The sequence below is a fragment of the Somniosus microcephalus genome, chromosome 25, assembly GCF_052327205.1.
Source record: "Somniosus microcephalus isolate GS21.2 chromosome 25, FLI_Smic_1.0, whole genome shotgun sequence".
In the NCBI taxonomy this organism is placed as follows: domain Eukaryota; kingdom Metazoa; phylum Chordata; class Chondrichthyes; order Squaliformes; family Somniosidae; genus Somniosus; species Somniosus microcephalus.
In genome coordinates this window covers 12,417,726-12,435,778 of record NC_141011.1, presented here as the reverse complement: position 1 = coordinate 12,435,778, position 18,053 = coordinate 12,417,726, and the positions used below count along the sequence as shown (strand labels likewise).

Here is an 18,053-nt window from a genome sequence, read left to right as displayed (position 1 = left end):
TCTAGAGAATATAGGCCTAGTCTACTCAATCTCTCCTCACAGGGCAATCCCCCATCTCAGGAATCAGTCTGGTGAACCTTCGTTGCACTCACTCTATGGCAAGTATATTGCTCCTTAGGTAAGGAGACCAAAACTCTACACAAACTCCAGGTGTGGTCTCACCAGGGCCCTATATAATTGCAGTAAGACGTCTTTACTCTTATACTCAAATCCTTCTTGTAATAAAGGCCAACATACCATTTGCTTTCCTATTTGCTTGCTGTACCTGCATGTTAACTTTCAGTGATTCGTGTACAAGGACACCCAGGTCCCTCTGAATACCAACATTTCCCAATCTCGCCATTAAAAAAAAAAAACTGCTTTTCTATTTTTCTTACCAAAGTGGATAACTTCACATTTCTCCACATTCTATTCCATTTGCCATGTTCTTGCTCACTCACTTAGCCTGCCTATATTCCCCTGAAGCCTCCTTGCATCCTCCTCACAACTTACATTCCCACCTAGCTTTGTATCATCAGCAGACTTGGATATATTGCATTTGGTCCCCTCATCCAAATCATTGATATAGATTGTGACTAGCTGAGGCCCAAGCACTGATCCTTGCGGTGCCCCACTACCTGCAGCCAGGCAGGCAGCACCTGTAGAGAGAGAGAGAGAGAGAAACAAAGTTTCAGGTTGATGATCTTTCACCAGAACTGGAAAAAGTTAGAGATGTAACAAGTTTTATGCAAGTACAGAGGCGAGGAAAGAGCAGAAGGGAAGATCTGTGATTGGGCGGAAGGCCGGAGTGATTAAATGACAAAAGGGACGATGCGGCAAGGCAAATTGGGGTGGCAATGGGGCAAGTGAAGAAACAAAAGATGGGTTTAGAGGAGCTGAAAATGATAAAAGCTCAATCATTATCAGCACCTGCTGTTCGAAAAATGGAAGCAGTGATTATAATCTGAAATTGTTGAACTCGATGTTGAGTTCGGAAGGTTGTCAAGTGCCTAATCGAAAGATGATGCTGGTCTTTCACCTCAGTAAAATAGATTGAAAGCCAGTCCAGACTGAAGACGTGCTGTTTTCTTTCTGCGAGGGTCCTATGTGAAGTGAGTTTGGGTAGTCTCGATCTATTTCCTAGTAGACATGGCCCTACAGCATAAAACACTCCCTAATTTGACACTAATTAACAATCTCACTGACAAGCAACAAAATTACTGGCGCAGGAAATTGGAAAATAATGTCACTGGTGCAGTAACTAATGCTTTTCTGGGACTGAGGCATGTTGTTGGTGAGAGTAGAGAGAGCTTTACTCTGGTTGTGCTCTTTTTCACTTGGGAGCCTAAAGTGGGAAGAATCAGGTTGTTTAATTCTAACCCAATGGAAGAAAAAAACTTGCATTTATATATTCCCTTTTATGCCCCCCCGGCACTTCACAAGCCGTGAAGTGTTTTTGAAGTGTAATCACTGTTGTAATTTAAGGAAATGTGGCAACCAATTTGCGCACAGCAATATAATAAATGGCCAGATAATCTGTTTGTGATGTTGGCTGAGGGCTAAATGTTGGCCAAGAGAGCATGCAAACTCTCCTCTTCTTGAATAATGCCATAGAATCTATTACTTCCAGCTTAGAAGCAGGCGTTTAAAGTCTCATTTGAAAGACAACCTCTCTGACGATGCAGCACTCTCTTGGTACCGCACTGAAGCCTAGATTATGTGCTTAAATGTCTGAAGTGAGCTTGAACCCACAACCTTCTGATTCAGTGGTGCGAGTGCTATCATTGAACCAAAGCTGGCAATCTAAGTCTGTCTTCACGAAAGTCGGGGAAGAAAGTGGGTGAAGTATTTACATGTTTGTACAGCGTAATCTTGGCCTGTTTTATGTACTTGATAGCAAATAGTCACTGGTATGCAAACTCACACCCATGTGGCACCTGGTTATGTATTTGAATGTTGCCTTTGATTACGAAACTGCAAAGACTTAGTAGGTAAATAACTTCTCAGTGTGGCATTGAATCATACAGACCAGAAATATCCCACATTTGATTCCTGGTCTGTGCTGAACTAGGCGATATTGGCCAAGTTAGCAGTAGGGGCACTACAATTGGCCTCATTACTCTTGAGCCAATAGCCCCAGTGCAGGTTAAGGTTGAGGTATATAAGACGTAGACTTGATTCTGAACATAAGATTCTGAGAGGACTAGCTGAAGTGCTCTCGCAGAGAGCCGGCATGGGCGCGACGGGCCAAATAGCCTCCTGTGCTGTAACCATTGTATGATCCAAACCTGTTCTCGTCCACAGTTCATAACTCCTAGGCCTGCAATGGAAGTGCTTCCTCTGGCCCATGTGCAAGATTCAGAAATGAGCAGTGAGGTGGATTTGTAGCAAAAAGGAGAAACATTTGCAGATTTATAGTATAACCATGCTTTTAGTACTGGCAAATAATACCTATAGTATATATTATCGATAAGCTGTTTGAATTTAATTTTAAATTAAGTAATTAGCTCCTGAATGCTGAATTTTAAAATTAAGAACATAAGAAATAGGAGCAGGAGTAGGCCATACGGCCACTCAAGCCTGCTCCACCATTTAAGAAGAACATGGCTGATCTTCGACCTCAACTCCACTTTCCTGCACGATCCTCATATCCCTTGATTCCCTTAAGAGTTTAAAAATCTTATCGATCTCAGTCTTGAATATACTTGATGGCTGAGCATCCACAGCCCTCTGGGATAGTGAATTCCAAAGATTCACAGAAATTTTCTTTATCTCAGTCCCAAATGTGCGACCCCTTATTTTGAGACTATTCCCCCTAGTTCTAGACTCTCCAGCCAGGGGAAACAACCTCTCGGCATCTACCCTGTCAATCCCCCTCAGAATCTTAGTTTCAATGAGATCACCTCTCATTCTTCTAAACTGCAGAGAGTATAGGCTCAATCTCTCCTCATAGGACAACCTTCTCCTCCCAGGGATCAATCTAGTGAACTTTCATTGCACCCCCTTTAAAGCAAGTATATCCTTCCTTGGATACGGAGACCAAAACAGTACTCCAGGTGTGGTCTCACCAAAGCCCTGTAAAATTACAGCAAGATTCTTGAACTCCAACCCCCTTGCAATAAAGGCCAACATAGCATTTGCCTTCCTAATTGCTTGCTGTACCTCCATGTTAACTTTGTGTTTCATGTACAGGAAACTTTGTGATATCCGGCACCGACGGGACCGGCGTGTTGCCGATCTATCAAAACTGCCGGACATACAAAGTTAATGTTGAAGCATACGGAGGTTTTCATCTCTGTATCTGACAACAAACACTGTTGCTTAGCAACAGCTTCTAAAGAGTCGGCTGCAGCTGCAAGCGTCTCCAGCTGAAGCTGTTGCTATAGCTACAGACCTTGCAGTGCCTGACTGGGGGAAAAAAAGAACGAGAACTAAAAAAAACTTATAGAAAACGGCTCCTGATTTTTGCCGTTAGATCGAGTATTCCGGACATACAACCTCCGGATAAACCAAAGTTTCCTGTACAAGGACACCCAAATCCCTCTACACCAACATTTAATAGCTTCTCACCATTTAAAAAAAATATTCTGTTGTTTTATTCTTCCTATCAAGGTGAATAACCTCACATTTCCCTACATTATAATGCATCTGGTGCCTTCTTGCCCACTCACTTCACCTGCCTATATCTCTTTGCAGGCTCTTTGTGTCCTCCTCATTACTTTCCCACCTAGCTTTTTATCGTCAGCAAAGTTGGATACATTGCATTCTGTCCCTTCATCTAAGTCATGAATATAGATTGTAAATAGCTGAGGCCCCAACATCGATCCTTGCGGCTCCCCACTAATAACAGCCTGCCAACCTGAAAATGACACATTTATTCCTACTGTGCTTTCTGTCAGTTAACCAATCCTCTCCATGCTAACATATTACCCCCAATCCTGTGAGCCCTTCCCTTGCATAACAACATTTTTTTGTGACACCTTATCGAATGCCTTTTGAAAATCCAAATATACTACATCCACTGGTTCCCTTTATCTACCCTGCTAGTTACATCCTCAAAAAACTCTAATAAATTTGTCAAACACGATTTCCATTTCATAAAACCATGTTGACTCTGCCTAATCATATTCTCATTTTCTAAGTGCTCTGTTACCACTTCCTTAATGTTTTCCTGATGATTGATGTCAGGCTAACTGGCCTGTAGTTCCCTGTTTTCTCTCTCCCATCTTTCTTGAATAGCGGTGTCATGTTTGCTATCTTCCAATCCACTGGGACCGTTCCAGATTCTAGGGAATTTTGGATGATCATAACCAATGCATCCACTATCTCTGCAGCCACCTCTTTTAGAACTCTGGGATGTAGGCCATCAGGTCCAGGGGATTTGTCGGCTTTTAGCCTCATTAATAAGGTTAAACTTGATTAAATCCAGAAGCATCCGTGTTGGCATACTACAGTTCTGGTGTGACGCATGCAGAGGCCTCCTTGTTGGGCTACACTCTGTGTTGATGGCAACATTAACATAGACTGCACCTCCAATTGGCTGCATAATGTGCAGATGGCTGAGCAAAGTTTCCTGGGATGTAAGGCACAGAGGAAGCAGCTAAGGATGCAGGTCCACTCCATTTAACATTATGCTTTGTGAAGACCGTTCCAAGTGTTTAGTATTTAAGTATTTGTTTCAAAATTATTTTGCTGATTTAAACCTAAAAGTTTTTTTATTCCAAATGTTCTGTTTTACCTTTGATCCAACCCCCCCCCCCCCCCCCCCCCCCCCAAACACACACACACATATGTGCAAGTAACAGTCACCCAATTTTAGATCCAAATTCTGGGAAAAAACTAAAACTGAGCACCATGAGCCTCATTTTTGCGGATTACTGTTTGGCATGTAGATTATAGATTAGCCTTCTCCCTGCACTGTTTCTTGATTAGCATTAAGTATTCTTATAACATTGGAGGAAAAGTTAACTAGTAATTGTACAAAAGCAAAATACTGCAGATGCTGGAAGTCTGAAATAAAAACAGAAAATGCTGGGAATACTCAGGTCAGGCAGCATCTGTGGAGAGAGAAACAGAGTTAACGATTCAGGTCGGTGACCTTTCACCAGAACTTCGTAACTAGTAATGGTTTATGAAATTTAGCATGATTTTTAAATGCTTACCGCTTCTTTGAATAGAAACAATTGTACATTTGTTTAGAGAATTGCCTATATAAATGTTGATTTATTTAATTCCTCAGGTAGGTGAGCGCCTTGGCCGTTATGAGGTGGAAAAGCGCTGTGCGATAGAGAAAGAGGATTATGATCTGGCTAAACAGAAAAAACAGCAAATGGATGATTACAGGATGAAAGTTTACCAGCAACTCGAGCTACATAACTTGTTAGACATGGGAATGGTCAGTATAGGTTCAGTTACAACACTGATGCGAAGAATATTTCACTTTTGTTAGAGTAATCCCCACCCACCCCAAGTGATCAGTGGTGTGGCTCAGGCGATGAACTAGATTGGAGTCCTTGATTTACCATTGTAGGGAGAGTTTATTTTAAAGCTGCCTGTTTTTAAAATCAGAAAGAAAACAGGTTCTGCTTAACATTATCACTGTTACCAGTAGCCCGCTGGAGACGCGCGCGGCGTGTCTGGTCTTGCACTGGAGATGAGCTGCAATGCTGTTTGTTGCAGATTGATTCCTGGATTCTGATCCTGCAAGGGTTAAAGTTCAATACTGTCTGTAACATATTTTAGTTTTAATGAGCCTATTACTTATAAATGGGGGACACATCGGGGGAAAAATTGGGTTGCTGTGCGCCTCCTGTTAGCGCCCTCTGCGGCGCCGCCCATGCCTCCCCCGAAATTCAGCGGGAGGTAAGCAGCGGCGCCAACCGGTAGCGCCCCCCCCCGGCGATTATGTCCTCACCGCGCGCAGCACCCTGGCCGCGATCTTCGGGAGCGCCCCCTGACTTACCGCCTGGCGGGGTCAGGGGGGGCCTACCTGCGGCCGGGCGGGCGCTATTTAAAGGCAAGGTGTGGGACGGCCACTTTTGTTGCTGGCCACCTGCCTGCGCTTCCGTCCCCGGCCACCTGAACTGCCCCCCCCCCCCCCCCCCCGCAGAGTGCCAGCTACGCTCCACTTTTGACTCGCAGCGCCCCAAGAGGGTTGCGGGGCGCTTCCAGTAGCGCCCCACTTCCCTCTTTGGGCACAACCACTCAATTTCTGGTGCCGGGGTGCTAAAAGTAGCGCCCTGGTGAAGTTTTGGGGCTCTGCTCAATTTTTAGCCTATACTTTTTAAAAAGTAGATATGTTCCCCATTTTTTTCTTCCTCTCCTGAAGACTCTTGACTCATGCTGAATGGGCACCAGTGACGACCTAGTGCCTCACCCACGTGGTCATTCTTGTGTGATCCTGGACGTTGTTGGCAGACTGAGTGGTGGGAGGCATCACAGCAGATCCTGTTCTGGCCATCACTCAATGGCCATTAATGTGCAATTTCCAATAGGGGTCACTGCATGGCAATTGTGAGTGGAAGCACTGATTTGATTGTTTCCAAGGTTGAGTTCAAGTCCCACTCTAGGCACTTGGGCATATAATCCAGGCTGACACTGCAGTGCAGTTCTGAGGGAGTGTTGCACTGTCGAAGGTGCCATTTTTCGGATGAGGCATTAAACCAAGTCCCCATCTACCCCCTCTGGTGGATGTAAAAGATCCCATGGTATCATTTTTAAGAGCAGGGGAGTTCTCCCTGGTGTCCTGGCCAATATTTATCCCTTCGCCAACATCATTAAACATGATCTGGTCATTATCACATTGCTGTTTGTGGGATGTTGCTGTGTGCAAATTGGCTGCTGTTTCCTACCTTACAACAGTGACTATCCTTCAAAAGTACTTCATTGGCTGGAAAATTGGGACATCCTGAGGTCGTAAAAAGCGCAATATAAATGCAAGTCGTCTTCTGCTCCCTCCTGGGCACAGAAATCAATGGTATGTCACATCTGCTGCCATAGCTAACTGAGCACATACCAGGAATTGAATCTGGGTTAAGGGGGCTAGTTAAAGTAGAAAGTTCTCTCCTGCCCACTGGTGATCTGCTTTAAGCGTAATTTGAACTGTTAGTCTGTTAAGATCGAAGGCAGCTAATTTAAGTGGTGTAATGAAATGTGTTAAAAAGCCATTGTGAAGTTCAGAAAATAGTTCACAGAAGACTCCAGATCAAGAAAAATCCTTTTATTTAAAAAAAAAACTTGAATGCGTTTACTCTTCAGATCCAAAAGCTTCCTGAATGTCCTCTTGACCCAGTGGATCACCCCAGTAGAAACCAGCAGCAGCAGAAGGTTCTGCTGAAATCTGAACAACCAGCTCTGACAACCCATCTGCAAGATTCGTCTGAAGAAAGCCCCAAGCTACGGTACCAGACCTCTGGAAAGCCACAATGGTCTCCCACGCCACAGCGTTCTCCTACTCCACCTGTCAGATTGCCTTCTCCAAGGGTATGTTTTCTCCTGTAACATCTTGGTCACTGGTCTGGGAAAGGTGGAATGAAACGTATAAAGTTGTATGTACTGGTTATAATTATGGATACAAAATGTCTACATAGTCTGTAGTAGCAGCCCTGATTTTATATAAAGGCAGTTGTATGTTTGGGTAACATACAAATAACATTGAAAAAGCTAATTGCTAGACAATAAATATTGGTACTGGATTTCAGTGATCCAGAGTATTTTGCAGACTTGGGTTTAGAAAGCACTTAAGTCATTAAATTGCATGATGAGCTCGGTCTCTTCTGTTATTCATTTTCTCTGTACCCCGTGCACTGTTACTAGAGCAAATGATTTGTCACAATGCAACATCCAATGATAAATCCTGCACTTAAATTTTAATTAGTATTTGTTGAGGGCAAATCGTGTTTAACTAAATTGATTGAGTTTTCTGATGAGGTAACAGAGGGTGGACGAGGGCAATGCAATTGATGTTGTGTATATGGGCTTTCAAAAGGTGTTTGATAAAGTGCCACATAATAGGCTTGTTAGCAAAATTGAAACCCGTGAGATAAAAGGGGGAGTCGCAGCACGGATGCAAAATTGGCTATGGGATAGAAAACAGAGTTGTGAGTGGCTGTTTTTCGGACTGGAAGGAGGTATCCAGTGGTGTTCCCAGGGTTCAGTACTAAGTCCACTCTTGTTTTGATGTACATTAATGACTTGAACTTGGTACAGGTAGGGTTGCAAAATTCTGGGAATTTTTAAAAGAGGAAACTTTCCATGGGAATTTGGAGTTTTTTTGCACACTGATGGTTTTTGTCTCTGACCTTTATATTATCTTTGTCATCAAAATAGATATATTGTTCCATACAAATAAAAACAGGCTTTCAAAACTTTATTTAGAAACATAGAAACATAGAAGATAGGAGCAGGAGTAGGCCATTTGGCCCTTCGAGCCTGCTCCACCAGCACGGTGGCATAGTGGTTAGCACTGTTGCCTCACAGCGCCAGGGACTCGGGTGACTGACTGTGTGGAGTTTGCACATTCTCCCCGTCTTTGCGTGGGTTTCCTCCGGGTGCTCCGGTTTCCTCCCACAGTCCAAAGATGTGCGGGTTAGGTTGATTGGCTATGATAAAATTGACCCTTCGTGTTAGGGGGATTAAATACGTGGGGTTACGGGGATAGGGTGGGATATGTGTTGGTGTAGGGGTTACGGGGATCGGGTGGGATATGTGTCGGTGCAGGCTCGATGGGCCAAAATGGCCTCTATCTGCACTGTGAGGTTTCTGTGATTCAATGAGATCATGGATGATCATCCAAATTCAGTACCCTGTCCCTACCTTCTCCCCATATCCCTTGATCCCTTCAGCCTTAAGAAATATACCCAACTCTTTCTTGAATATATTTAATGAACTGGCCTCCACCGCCCTCTGGCAGAGAATTCCACAGGTTCACCACTCTCTCTGGGTGAAGAAATTCCTCCTCATTTCAGTCCTAAATGGCTTACCCCATATCCTTAAACTATGACCCCTGGTTCTGGACTCCCCGGCCATCAGAAACATCCTTCCTGCATCTAGTCTGTCCAGGCCTGACAGAATTTTATAGGTTTCGATGAGACCCCCTCTCAATCTTCTAAACTCCAGTGAGTATAAGCCCAATCGACACAATCTCTCCTCATACGTCATTCCTGCCATCCCAGGTATCAGCCTGGTGAATCTTCGCTGCACTCCTTCCATGGCAAGAACGTCCTTCCTCAGATAAGGCGACCAAAACTGCACACAGTACTCAAGGTGCGGTCTCACCAAGGCCCTGTACAACTGTAGAAAGACATCCTTGTTCCTGTACTCTAGCCCTTTTGCGACGAAGGCCAACATACCATTTGCCTTCTTAACTGCCTGCTGCACCTGCATGCTTACCTTCAGCGACTGGTGCACAAGAACACCCAGGTCTCTTTGGCAATAGATTGGGAGAAGGGGAAGTGCAATCAAATTATCTGCCTTCCTGTTTTTGCCACCAAAGTGGATAACCTCACATTTATCCACATTATAGTGCATTTGCCATGTTTCTGCCCAATCACCCAACCTGTCCAAATCGTACTGGAGTTTCACGACATCCTCCTCACAGCTTACCCTCCCACCCAGCTTTGTGTCGTCTGCAAATTTGGAGATACAGGTAGACTACCCTTTATCCGAACTTCCGAAAACCGAAACCCTCTAAAAACCAAAGGTTTTTTTGTCCAGCGTAAGTCGTGCGCACGACCCCCCAGCGGACCCCCGCCGGCCCCGACCGTAAGTCGGCGGGGGTCGGGGCTGGCGGGGGTCCGCGGGCGGGTTGGCGGGCGGGGGTCGGGGTCGGCGGGGGGGTCGTCGGGGCCGGTGGGGGTCCGCGGGGGGGTCGGGGCCGGCGGGGGGTCGTGCGCATGACCCCCCGCCGACCCCCCCGCGGACCCCTGCCGACCCACCTTCCGAAATTCTCCGAAAACCGAAACACGGCTGGTCCCGAGGTTTTCGGATAAAGGATAGTCTACCTGTATTACATCCAATTCCCTCGTCCAGATCATCATTAATATATATTGTGAACAGCTGGGGTCCTAGGACCGATCCTTGCGGTACCCCACTAGCCACTGCCTGCCACTCGGAAAACGACCCGTTTATTCCAACTCTTTGCTTTCTGTCTGCCAACCAGTTCTCTATCCAAGTCAATACCTTGCCCCCAATCCCATGTGCCTTAATTTTGCACGCTAATCTCTTATGTGGGACCTTATCGAAAGCCTTCTGAAAGTCCAAATACACCACATCCACTGGTTCTCCCTTATCTATTTTACCAGTTACATCCTCAAAAAATTCCAGATGATTAGTCAAGCATGATTTACCTTTTGTAAATCCATGTTGACTTTGTCCGATCCTGTCACTGCTTTCCAAGTGCTCTGCTATGACATCTTTTATAATGGACTCTAGCATTTTCCCCACTACCGATGTTAGGCTTACCGGTCTATAATTCCCTGCTTTTTCTCTACCACCTTTTTTGAATAGTGGGGTAACATTAGCTACCCTCCAATCCATGGGTACTGTTCCAGAGTCTATCAAGTTCTGGAAGATGACCAGCAATGCATCTACTATTTCTAGGGCCACTTCCTTAAGTACCCTGGGATGTAGATTATCAGGCCCTGGGGATTTATCAGCCTTCAGTCCCATCAATTTTCCTAACACCATTTCCCTACAAATACTGATTTCTTTCAGTTCCACCCTTTCATCAGACCCTATGTTCCCCGGCATCTCTGGGAGGTTATTTGTGTCCTCCTTTGTGAAGACAGAACCAAAATATGTATTTAGTTGGCCTGCCATTTCTTTGTTCCCCATTATAAATTCCCCTGATTCTGACTGCAAGGGACCTACGCTTGACTTCACCAATCTTTTTCTCTTCACATATCTATAAAAGCTTTTACAGTCAGTTTTTATGTTCCCTGAAAGCTTACTCTCATTCTATTTTCCCTTTCTTAATTAATCCCTTTGTCCTCCTTTGTTGAGTCCTAAACTGCTCCCAATCCTCAGGATTATTGCTTTTTCTGGCCAATTTATATTTAGGTTATAATTTTGAACTTTATTGAACCTCCACAAAAAAGACCCATCTAAAATAAAATAAAAAGAGCGTCCGCTTATTTAGCCTGTAATTTGTCCTTATTTTGTTCCTATGAGTCTTTGAGTGTTCGACTCATCATTGCTCCTCCTGATTCTCTGACTCTGGCTCTGACGTGTCCACTTCCTCCTCTGTGTCACTGTCTAGCTGTGTGGTGGACACTTCTGTATCTGGCTTAATAAGTTGTAGGTTCGCCCGGATAGCCACCAGTTTCTCCACTCTCTTGTTAGTCAGCCTGTTGCGCACCTTTGTATGCGTATTCCCAAAAAGTGACCAGTTTCGTTCACAGGCCGCTGATGAAGGTGGGATTTGGAGTATCACTGATGCAATGGGTGACAGGGCCTCAGATGCACAAAGTCCCTTCCACCAGGTATGTGCACTGATATGCTTGCATGATTCCCATATCTCGTCCCCATTCCAAAGACCTTGCTTGGTAGAAAACTTTGCCAGACTTCCCAGAACTTTGCCCACGTCCAGATTGAGGTGGCGTGAGAGGGTAGAAATCACACTGTAAGCGCTGTTGATCTGTTCTCCAGAAAGTATTGGTCTCCCAACATGCTTTGGGTCCAGCATGTATGCTGCAGCATGAATCGGCTTGACACACAATTCTAGACGCGTCTGTATGAATTGAACAATTGCCTTCTCCTCTGCTTTGAGCAGCAGGGATGTGGGTAGGGCAATGCTGATTTGTTCTTTTAAATCAGCAAAAAGCCGGAGAACATCTGACAAGACAGCGTCATGTCCTTCAATCTGAGCAATTGCAGATGCTACTGGTGAGAGTAGTTTAAGGCTGCTAACCACTCTCTCCCAAAACACATCATCCAGCAGTATTTTCTTGATGGTGGTTTCCATATCCCCAGACTGGGATATTGCCATTTCTTGCAGCAACTCCTTACCCTCCAGAAGGCTGTTGTACATTTTGAGAACGCCACCCCATCTAGTGTTGCTGGGCAGCTTCAGTGTGGTGTTCTTGTTCTTTGTCGTTTGCTTGGAGTTGTAGGTTGCTGCAACTACCTGTTTTCCCCTGACATACTTAACAGCTTGCTTGACTCTCTTGTTTCCATGGTTCTCAAACCCATGATGTCCTTGAGGAGCAGGTTGAGCCCATGGGCTGCGCACCCAATCGACGTAATATGAGGGTAGGCCTCCTCCACTTGAGCCCAAGCAGCCTTCATATTCGCAGCATTGTCAGTAACTACTGCAAAGACCTTTTGTGATCCAAGATCGTTGATGACCGCTTTCAGCTCATCAGCAATGTATGTGCCTGTGTGTCTGTTGTCCTTCGTGTCTGTGCTCTTGAAGAACACTGGGAGAGGAGTGGGGACAATGTAGTTTATGATGCCCTCCCCTCGTACATTTGACCACCCATCTGGCAACACAGTCTGCCATCTCTATCGTTTCTTTGAGCTTTCCTTGGACTCTGTTATACTCGGCCTCCAACAAAGTAGACAAAGCATGTCTGGTGGGAGGACAGTATGCAGGGCAAATAACATTGAAAAATCTCTTCCAGTACACATTGGCTGTGAGCATGAGGGGTGAGCTTGTCGCATATACACCTTGCGCAAGGCACTCATCTGCATTCTTCTGGTTATGGTTATCCATTGTATCAAAGAACCTTCCAAGTGGGCCAGGAGTTGCTGATGATAAGGAGCCTGATGCTGAATGTGAACCATCATCTTCTTGAATGGAAGCAGAGGAACTCTGGGCTGACTGCTGTGAGCTTTGAGTGAAGTTGTTGCTTTTGGATAAATGGTGCTGCATCTTTGTGGCGTTCTTTACATATGGCTTTGTACAGTGTTTGCACATGTACACAGTCTTTCCACCTTTAATGCCTGGGGTAAAATGCTTCCACACATCCAACGGTAAACGTGGCACTGCTCTATGCAGAGAAATAAAGGGCATTCGTCTCTGTCGAACTGCGGTCGATCAGCAGGACTGCAGCGGGGTGAGTAAATTTTTCTTGATGCGCCATGTGATGGAAGCATGACTTGTGCACGCATGATGCTACATCACCAATAGAGGGAGCTAATCACTCATCCAACCAATCAGGACACATTTGTTCACCGTCACACACAAAACTTGTAATTATTAAAACAAGCCAAGTAAGAAGATAAACATATATTGATTAAGAAATTCTGTAATAATTAAGATTCCATCTCTGAGTAATTTTAAGAGAGGACCTGTGGGGAAAAAAATGAAAGAAATACAAAAAAAAAACAATATTATGCTAGCATGTGCTTTTTTGGGCAAAATTCCCAAGCTAAACTTCCCGTGGAAATTTCCTGGAAACTTTCCACCCCTTCGCAACACTAGGTACAGGGCACGATTTCAAAATTTGCAGATGACATGAAACTTGGAAGTGTAGTAAACAGTGAGGAAGATAGTAATAGACTTAGAGAACACAAACAGGCTGCTGGAATGGGCAGACGCATGGCAGATGAAATTCAATGCAGAAAAGTGTGAGGTGATACATTTTGGTGGGAAAAATGAGGAGTGACAATACACACTAAATAGAAGAATTAAAGGGAGTGCAAGAACAGAGGGGCCTTGTGGGTCTCTGTGCACAAATCTTTGAAGGTGGCAGGAAAAGTCAACAACGCAGTTAATAAAGCACATGGGATCCTGGGCTTTATAAATAGGCAGAGAGTACAAAAACCAGGAAGTTATGCTAAACCTATATAAAATACTAGTTCGGCCACAACTGGAATATTGTGTCCAATTCTGGGCACCGCACTTTAGGAAGGACGTGAAGCCTTTGGAGAGGGTACAGAAGAGATTTACTAGAATGGCTCAAGGGATGAGGGATTATAGTTACGTGGATAGACTAGAGAAGCTGGGGTTGTTCCTTGGAGCAGAGAAGGCTAAGAGGAGGCCTGATGGAGGTGTTTAAATCATGAAGGGTTTAGATAGAATAAATAAAGAGAAACTGTTTTCAATGGCTGAAGGGTTGATGACCAGAAGGCACAGATTTAAAGTGATTGGCAAAAGGAGAGGCGACATGAGGAAAAACTTTTTAATGTAACGAGTGGTTAGGATTTGGAATACACTGCTCGATAGGCTGGTGGATACAGATTCAATAGTAGCTTTCAAAGGGAATTGGATAAACACCTGAAGGGTCAAAATTGCAGGGATATGGGGAAAGAGCGGTGTAGTGGGACTAAGTGGATTGCTCTTCGAAAGAGCCAGTGCAGACTTGATGGACTGAATGGCCTCCTTCTGTGCTGTACTATTCTATGAATCTATATTTTTAGTGTCAGTGTTCTGCCTACCCAAGTCAGTGAAGTTTCTAGCTGATTATTGTAGCAGCTACTTGTACCATTGACGCCCGCCTCAGTCCGCTTACTCACACTTAAATTCTGATTTTAAGTAGCTTTGATGAGGTGAGTGCTTGTTGATTGTATGACGAGGTATATCGGTAACCAGCTGGAAACTTCCTTCACTCTTGTGTGGGCTGAAAGGCAGAAACACTGGCACTTTTAAAGCCGACTCATTTTAAAATTGAAGTACCAGTGAGGTGAGAAAGCTAATGGAACTGCAACAAAAGTGTCCTGTAATTGTCTGCAATTTTAACATTTCGCCAATTTTTGTCGTACCGTATCACATGCCCTAATCATTAGCTTGACTGAGGGCAAGCAAGTGACTTACTCTCTGGCTTCTCCTAGTGGTGCTTTAAGTGGCTGCTGTGGACTGGAAGAATGAGGCTAGATTTTCTGCTTGCCACTGGAGACGATGGAGTCCTCCCCTTCCATCTCACTTCTGTTTGCACTGGGCTAGTGCTCTTGTCCATATGTGATCAGACAGTATGACTGAGATTGAGAACTTGCCTTGTGGGAATTATAGATGTGGACCGTGTCCTGCCACTCAAGGCACTGAGGCTCCAATCTGCAGTGCAACTATACAATCCTGAAATAACAACAAAAGCTGGAGATGTAATAGATATTAAGCAGGTGCGGGGGTGGGGGGAGGCGGGGAGGGGGTTAGGAGGGGAGGAAGGAATTGAAAGAACATCTTAGGAAAGATAAAATGTTGCAAACGGGAGTGGCAAAAATCATACTGCATGAAAAATGGGGGCAGGGGTAATTATCTGAAATTGTTGAACTCGATGTTGAGTCCGGCAGGCTGTAAAGTGCCGAATCGAAAGTAACAGGCCGAGGACAGAGAGATCAGAGCGGGAGTGAAGCGGTGATCTCTCTGTCCTCGGCCTATTACATTGTTCCAATGAAGCTCAACGTAAGCTCGAGGAACAGCACCTCCTCTTTCGATTAGGCACTTTACAGCCTGCCGGACTCGATTTCAGATAATTATCCCTCCAGCTTTTTCCAGTTCTGATGAAGGGTCCCAGACCTGAAACATTAACTCTGTTTCTCTCTCCACGGATGCTGCCTGGCCTGCTGAGTATTTCCAGCATTTTCTGTTATTTCAGATTTCCAGCATCCGCAGTATTTTGCTATTATATACAATCCTGAATATAGATTGTCAAATATTCCAAGGAAATTCTTCTTTCCCGCTCTTGATTTATTTTTACCTTATGCACCAAGATTGAAAAATGACCTTTCCTGCAATATTTCTTCTTTGCAACTAAAAATAGTTACCCTAAACATGTGCTCACTACGGGAAACTTTTTTTTTATCTGGGACCGACGCGGTGCCGGTTCATCAAAAATTCCGGATAACCGAAAGCTATAGTAAAAGATACGGAGCTGAGAGCTCCGTATAAAGCAACAAACCCTGTTACTCAGGTTCAGAACAATGGCCACAAGTTCCAAGCGTCTCTAGCTTAGCAACAGCTGCAGCTGCACCCTTGCACAGCAACAGATCGAGGAAGGCAAGTAATAAAACTTAACTGAACCTACTCCTGAATTTTGACGGTTAACCGAGATTTCCGGTTATTTAGGTGCCGGTAAATCGAAAGTTTCCTGTAATTTTTTTTCCCCTTCTCATCTCTTTGCCATCCTGTTGTTTCTTTAAATTTGTGAATTCTAATATATGGGTGGAAGCAACTGGGAAGGGGGAAAAGAGTCACAAACAAGTTCCATGGCTGTGTTTTTAACTAATTGAATGGCAAAACTTGACCAACTTGATATTTTTCTGTCAAAACAGGAATGGCCTGTTGACAGGCGAGTGCTGATTTGACTCCAGAAGAAGATTTGGTCCATATAATTAACCTGACCATGCATGTTGAGCGGAGCAGAGTGCTCCATCCGCGATGTGTATTCTGCAACCAATTGGGAAACCTGTCTGGAGCTAATCGCCACAATTCTGACTTGTTGTTTTTTGTCCTTCCTCAGCCGGATACTAGCATGCTTCCCTATGATGAGAGACCACTACCAGCTCATCGCAAACCGGCAGAATTGTACAGCGTCCCCCAGCTAGAAGTTAATGAGTTGACTGCAGTAAGCACAGACACTTCACCTACATCAAGAGGTGGAATCACTGGACAACCAGAACCACTAACTGAGAAAGCTTTCAGAGAAGCTAGTTTTGCCATTGACTTATTTGGAGAGGCTCTGGTAAGCATGGAAAAATCAGCAACTCTTCATTTGTTCAGCATACACATGCGTACGATATTGGCTGTCACTTAGAGGAAAAGCAGCTAATGATTATAGACTTCAAGAAATATTCCTTTATGAAATCTCCTTCCTTTAGAGGACGGAAGACTGATTTTGAATTTATTCCTCATTGCCAGTAGTAGGTTCCCTATTTTCTCCATTGCAAAAATGTTTTTTTTCCTCTGTTTATGCATATCCTGAGCAGTTGTGCATTGCATTCAACAAGAATTTGCATTTGTAAAGCACCTTTTTAACGTAGAAAAAATTAAGGGGGGGGAATGGAGGAATGCCCAAACAGCCAGAATCCGAGCAATGGAGCGTTCAAGGGAGGTTTATAAGGCTGTAGGGGGAGTCATAGAGATGGAGGGTCAATGAAGAGATTTAAATAAAAGGATGAGATTTTTAAATTGGAGGTGTTTGGAAACTGGGAACCAATGTAGCTTAGCAAGGATGGGTGATAGGTGAGTATGATGCTGTATATTGGGGAATAGAATCCAACAGCAGACTTCTGGATGAGCTGAAGTTTACAGACAGTCGAGTACTGGAGGCCGGCCAGGAGATTATTGCAATAGTTGAGTGTGGAGGTAACGTGGATGAGGTTTTCAGCGGCAGATGGGCTAAGGTAGGGGCAGATGCAGGCAATGTTATGAAAGTGGAAGTAGGCGGTCTTTGTGATGGAGAGGATATGAGGTCAGAAGCTCCGCTCGGAGTAGAATAGGACGCCAAGGCTAAGAAAAGTCTGATTCAGCCTGCGGCAATAGCCGGGGAGCGGTATGGAATTTGGAAACAGTATCTTTGGTTCTGATTAAGCCATTTTGCATTTCTTTATACTGTACTTAAATTGGTTTTCTCTGTGTTAAAATCCAGCTCAACAATATACCATTAAATTTTCACAATTCATGCCATAACTTTCCACCAGCTCTGTTCACTCATTCTAAGCATGTCCACATTTTTTCCCCTCCGGGAATCCAATAATTAATTGTCATGGTTCCGCACCAAGGAAAAGGTTTGGCAGCTTTTCTGTGGTCTTTGACTCTTATCAGTGTCATCAGAGTCTGCATTTGCTTTCTACTCAATTTGATTGTTTTTATTGTATTTTATTGAGTTTTTGAAAATTGGGGCAGTACATGATGAATGCCAATTTTCTCAGATCTAGCCCTTAGAGCTTGGCCCTGATTTATAGCTCTTAAAACTGGCTGGCACCAACAGCCAAAATGTTAAAATGTGCTCAGTGTCACTGAGCCTTTCTGGCATTGGATATTCACAGCTTCCTGAGTGGAACATCCCAACAATCGTTTGTTGGAACCACTGTTGTTTCTAAGTTGCATCAGTGACTTTGATTCAGAAACACTATGCAAATTGATGAATTTTGTAAATAATACCAAACTGGGGGGTGAGGGAAGAGCTGATTCTGTG

General features: G+C 44.3%; 1 protein-coding gene across 8 annotated transcripts in view; it reads left to right on the top strand.

Moving 5' to 3' along the window:
• Positions 1-18,053, top strand: part of cep104 (centrosomal protein 104) — a 326,262-nt gene that overhangs the window by 40,758 nt on the left and 267,451 nt on the right. For all 8 annotated transcript variants that reach the window (XM_085966835.1, XM_085966834.1, XM_085966831.1 and 5 more), the window contains 3 exons: positions 5,219-5,374; positions 7,237-7,461; positions 16,377-16,598. In XM_085966835.1, coding sequence (XP_085822961.1) covers positions 5,219-5,374; positions 7,237-7,461; positions 16,377-16,598 — 603 coding nt within the window. The remainder of the gene's footprint in view (positions 1-5,218; positions 5,375-7,236; positions 7,462-16,376; positions 16,599-18,053) is intronic.